This window comes from Austrofundulus limnaeus, unplaced genomic scaffold (assembly GCF_001266775.1).
Source record: "Austrofundulus limnaeus strain Quisiro unplaced genomic scaffold, Austrofundulus_limnaeus-1.0 Scaffold370, whole genome shotgun sequence".
NCBI classification, from domain to species: domain Eukaryota; kingdom Metazoa; phylum Chordata; class Actinopteri; order Cyprinodontiformes; family Rivulidae; genus Austrofundulus; species Austrofundulus limnaeus.
Window position 1 is genome coordinate 235158 of NW_013952772.1, and position 5915 is coordinate 241072.

A 5915-nucleotide genomic window follows, 5' to 3' on the forward strand; every position below is an offset into this window, starting at 1 on the left:
GAACAACTTTTCCTTCCACCTGGGTAAACACAGTTGCTTCAGTAATATGTTCACATAATGGTTTAACTTTTATAGTGGTTCTTCATGACTAAGCAATAATTTATTTGAATGGTTTTATTATTTTACTTCACATTTTTATTCTTTAAAATACATTTTTATGTAATTTTTGTATGATTGTGTTATTTTTCCTCCTGAGTTTAAAATGAATAAATATGATTCTGATGTTTGTGTTCTTTATAAAGTGTTAATTTGAAATACATTTATAGATTTCTCACATGAGCTGAGATCAGAATCACAGCTACAGTCGGAGTTTTACTTGTTATCAGAATCAAAGAGGAAATGTTTGGTGTCGAAGGGATTCTGTCAGTTTGTGCAGCAGAGAAGCAGCAGGGTTTTTATTCAGGCACGATGTGGACACCTTCAGTCTCCACCGGAGGAACTGAAAACAGTTTTTGTCTGAAAAGAGGCAGCGTTTATCTGAGTTCATGGGAACTTTAAGGTCCAGCTTTAACAGACTCTCTTAATGAAATCTAAAATAAAACTTATCAGGAGGCACTTTTCTCATCAGGCTGCTGAAACATCCTGAAATTAAATGTGATGAATGTGTTTGGGACATGTGCAGTAACGTCTCAGGTTTGTTCTTTATCAAACCTGGAAAATGTGAATGAGTGATTTTCTAACACACAGGAGACAGGATTTATTATTTTTTGTAATATGAGTGGAATGAAGCGATGCAGAAGGGAAAGGCAGAAAAAAAGTAGGAATGTTTTGCATCAAGTTGAGATAATGAATCAAAAAGCAAATTATCAGGGGATGAATTTGCTGCTGAAGGGTCTGATCACTGCCAGGGAAAATTATTTCCATTTTACTTAAAGAATAAAATAAAATAAAATGAAATAAAATAAAATGCAAACAAGCAAACCATAAAATCTGCTTCCCAATGTAAATGTGCGCTAGTGGGCCTTTTCTCTTCTCAATCAGAACCAAAATGAAAACAGCTGGAGCTGCTAACTGGTGCTAGAAGCTAAGGATCGGCTCAGGAGGCGTCGCAGGATGCCAGAAACACAACCCCACCCACACGTGTTCTATCAGACCCAAACAGAACCAACAGTGCTGTTTAATACCCATGTGTGGACCACAACACATGGCTATTAAACGGAGAGCTCCAGCAGGTGAAAGGACACGAAGCAACAGGTTTCCTGACTTGAACTTACCGAGCCGGCTGCGCTCTGTGCACCTGCAGTGCTGCAGCGTCCCGTTACTCTGCTGCCAAGTCTTATTTTAACACGTGGGAAATTTGCAGAAACACAGAACACGGAGTGGAGAGCTGGAATGTTTGGGTGTGTTTAATGATACAGAGAGAACACTGAGCACAGAAAATCTTACCCTTCATGTCCAAATACTCCAACTGGGATGGTGAAAGTTTAAAACAATAAAAACCTGCTGTAGGTGGGGGCTTCGTCATATATATATATATATATATATATATATATATATGACTTTAAGAGATTAAAAACCATTGCTATGTAAATTAAAGTGACATTTTCCAGGTAAAGACTGTAAATTTGACCAAAACAAAACCCATCATGAGTGTCGGACAGCACCTGACGCACAACAACAGCTGGTTTTACACAAAAAACACAAACACACAAATACCTGAACACAAACCCACAGACACACACAGAAACATGTCATCAGTGTTGGTCAGGAAAGGATCGGGACAGATACGGAGATTTCACGAACTTCCTGTTGTGGTTGTGGGAGGGATGAGAGACCTGAAGGCTAATGATGCTGATGTGTTCGGAACAGCATGAGGGTTCAAAAAATAAAATTAAAAATTAAAAAATGTGTTCAGGAAATAAAAGTGGAACAAAAAAAGGTTTAACATGAACGTTTTCACTACTTACAGACAGATTTGTCTAAGAGCAGGAACATTTTAACAGTTTGGGTTTTTTTTTAAAGAGGAAAAAAACGAAACTGGAACCCAAAATGTTAAAGTTTAATCTCTCCCAAATCTGGCCTGAAGTCTGTGAAGCCATGAAAAAGTGTTTGTATGAATTTATTTCCCTTCTTTGCTTTAGTTTGTCAGCAGTCTAAATAAGAAAAAGTCAGTTTATTAGACTGTTGATTTGCTGCTACTTTGTTTTTTTATATATATTTTCAAACTATTTTACAAGATTTTTTCTTCCTTCTGCACCCTTTTCATTCAATAACTGATTTGCTTTTTAAAAATTGATTTTGTTTTCTTTATGAATGAAACAGATAAAGCTGAAACAATCATGTTTAAAATCTGTATTTGTATAAAACAAACATTAAACACATGATTAGTAATTATAGTTTAAAGTATATATTTTAAATGCTAACATGTGCAAGAAGCAAAGTGTTTATGCACTAATGCAGTAACAAAGTAAGAATTCTTTGTAAACAGATGTTTGTGGATTATCGTCCATCTGCAGACATTTAAAGTGATATAAAACTGCAATGCAGCAGGTATGGAGGTCCGAAACTGTCATAATTAGAAATAAAAGTAAAAAATAAATAAATGGACCAATAAATAAATAAATACACTTAAAATGCACCAATGCATTCAAAAAAGGAGAACTTTAGCTCATGTTTTATCATTTAATTGACCTTCATATTTATTTTTCAGCTTAGTTCCAAAAAATTTTATATTTTAACTCATAATTTACATTTTCCTGTTTTTAAAATGCATATTTTTATTGTTCATTTTACTTGTACATACATCTGTGTCTCATAAATGATAATATTTAATTACATTTTTATAATTTTTTTCTCAAGTCTTTTTATTTCCATGTGTTTTTACATGTCTCTGTCTCCTGTTTTTATACCTTATGCATTTCTGCCTCATTATGTAAATAAGCTGGGCGGAGCTTTTGGGTCAGCTCCTCTCCTATTGGTCAACAGGCAGGAAGGAGCAGGATCCATGTGCAGATCTACTGTGCTGCTGCCGCTGCCTCAGTTGAGATCAAAGTTCAGTTTAAAACAAAGACATGGAGGAAAACACTTTGTTTTAAACTGTCCAGGTTACTTTAATGAATCAGATTATTTATGGAGACACACACAGAGCAGAGATGTGTAATCCTAATCCCTAGAACAACTCAAGCTAACTTGTGTCTGCTAAAAAAAAACAACTGATAAATCCACTTTTTGTGTGTTTTAGTTTTCTATTTATCCCTGCTACATTTTCTACTGAGAGTATTTGATTACATAACCTGATTTATGATGTCAGAGGCTGTTTGAAGCTCTGATTTTAATATTTGACATGTTTTCATTGTCAACAGAAAACCAAGGAGCGCTCCTCACGTCCATCAGTAAGCTCTGAACAAATATTCTGTGACGGGCCTCTCTTTGTTCTCCTGCTAAGATGAACGGTGGGGGTGAGGTTTATAAGAACAGACGCACACAGAGAACAGGAGAGAAGAGGCAGCGGGATGGATGGAGGGAGGGATGGAGGGATGGTGAGAGAGTTTGCTGGTTAGGTTATTACCTGGGTATTCGGGGTGGGACAGGTGCAAGTCGGGGCTGCACTAGGATGGACTGACGCCTCCCCTAAGAGAAATCACCGTATCTCATCAACATAGGAGGAGAGGAAAGGAGAGGAGAGGACAACTAAAAGTAGGAGGCAAAATAAGGAGGGAGAACTTGTGCACAAGAAGGGAAGGATTCAACTTGAGGTTTGAGGAGAAAACAAAAACCACCACTGAAACATCACAAACACAATGCACAACACAAAGTGAACAAAAAAAAAAACACACATATATCCAGGTAAATCCTTCCTGAGTCACATTTACATTCAGCTCCTTGAAGGAAACGACAAACAAAGAAACTTTGTCAGATATCCAACAGCCTGAAAGCCTTAAAGCAGCGAGCCATGCAGGTTGATCATGCTGCAGAACCAGGCAGCTGCAAACAGAACAGCTGCTCAGGTCTCATCACAGCTTCGCCAACATGTCCTGCTTCAGGAGAACACGAGAAGAACATGCTTCTGTCAAACATGCAGCTCTGATAATTCACCTTCAACACATCTGCAAATACAGTTTGTTTTAAATCACCAACATTTCACAGAAACTCAAACACAAAGATGCAACAAACTGCAAAGGAAAGAATTTCTTTTTTTAATGAATGAATGTGAGGATGGAGCTTTTATTTCTCTTCAGATGCTGCTCGTGTCAAATGATCAACCCAACAGTGACATGTTTAAAACAGTTACAAGTTGTAACTAATTTATTCTGTATTGAACCATAGGTTTTACTTGAAGCAGTTTCTCACCACCTGTAAGGACATCACTGTTTTATTTATTTTTTTCTGTATATTTTGGCTGCAGTGCGTTCTCAGCTCATGTTTTTACTGCGGCTGGTTGCAGATGACGTCGTATTGAAACACAGACGGGGGCAGGAAGTAAACGCAGCCCTGTCTCCTTCTGTTGATTCAGCATCAAAAAGCCTAAACTCTGGGCCATGTTTGGTTGTTGCAACCGCTCCAATCAGAAGAAGATTTAAAAAAAATCATGTTCTGGAAGTAGTGTGTCAGACAAAAGACGACAAGAGTGGATCAATAATCTACAGCTACAAACAGGAGGAGAGGAAAGAACAATGTAAGAGTTTACAATTTGACCACTTTCTAACAGGATTGTATCGTTTAAATCCTATTTTCTGCTATTTTATTGGACAGTTACTGGAATTTGGATTTACAGAAGCTAAATGAATTATTTACAAGTATATCCAAGCACATAGAAATAACAGGAGTTATCTCGTAAGCGTTAGCGATAGCATTGTTATCATAGGCTAATGACTTCAAACAGAGCAAGTCACTGCTCACCTGGGCAGAAACAAGTCAACAGATATTTAAAGCTTCTTTGATCCTAAATGTTTGACCCAACCAAAGGTCTAATCAATCAATCAATCAATCAATCAATCAATCAATCAATCAATCAATCAATCAATCAATCAATCAATCAATCAATCAATCAATCAATCAACCAACCAACCAACCAACCAACCAACCAACCAACCCATCCATCTATCCATCTAATATGATTATACGACAAGTCTTTTTATTAAGACAATATGGACCAGAGGATAAATGTACGCAGATTTTTTTTGTGATATCTCATCTGTGCCAGCCCAGTTAGAGCATTAGCATACTCTCTGTGATCCATTTCTATAGCTGAGTTTCCACTGACCATGAAAATGTGCAAATTAGAATTTCAAAACTAAATTTGCTCAATGGAAACACGTCAATTTCGAAAAAAATTACATATTTTATTTTAATAATAATAAAAAAATCTCGTTGTGTTGCCCTCTCTGTCGTACATTTTCTAATAGCAGTTTAGAGTCTAGAATAAATTTAATGTAGTGTTAAAACAAAGAGATGTGAAAAATTTAAATTTGATATGTAAAAAACACAGAACATATAAATCAGTTCTTAAAGCACGTGTCGTACTCAAGGCCCGCGGACCAAATGTGGCCTGCAGGTGACTCCCGTCTGGCTCGCCGGAGGGGAATGGGTGCGCGTAGCATTGAGACGAGAATCCTGATGTTTTGTGTTTAGTTGAAGTTAAATATAAAACATCACATTTGATTACAACTGGCCCTTTGAGGGCCACCATAACGCTCATGTGGCCCTCAGGGAAAATGAGTTTGACCCCCTGCTCTAAAGCATTTCAGAAGAATATTAACACATTTTCTACACCAGTTTGTTTTTTTAAGTAAAGTTTAGATGTTTAAGATGAGATAATTTTGCAGCTTTATTAAAACGGTTCATTCATGTTATCTGTTCTTATCAGTTTAATAAAAATAAAAAAGAGATGTTACAGAGTCAGCAGTCCTTCTGATTCTCCCTCCCATCATTTGTTGCACACACACACACACACACACACACACACACACACACAC

At 36.8% G+C, this 5915-nt stretch overlaps 1 protein-coding gene across 3 annotated transcripts in view; it reads right to left on the reverse strand.

Moving 5' to 3' along the window:
* syngap1b (synaptic Ras GTPase activating protein 1b) overlaps window positions 1-5915 on the reverse strand; it is a 222439-nt gene that overhangs the window by 6538 nt on the left and 209986 nt on the right. Inside the window, exon 23 of one of the 3 annotated variants that reach the window (XM_014023448.1) lies at window positions 3509-3570. The exons of the other annotated variants lie outside the window; for them this stretch is intronic. Within the exon in view, the coding sequence (XP_013878902.1) occupies window positions 3509-3570 (62 nt within the window). The remainder of the gene's footprint in view (window positions 1-3508; window positions 3571-5915) is intronic. 3 annotated transcript variants of the gene reach the window in all.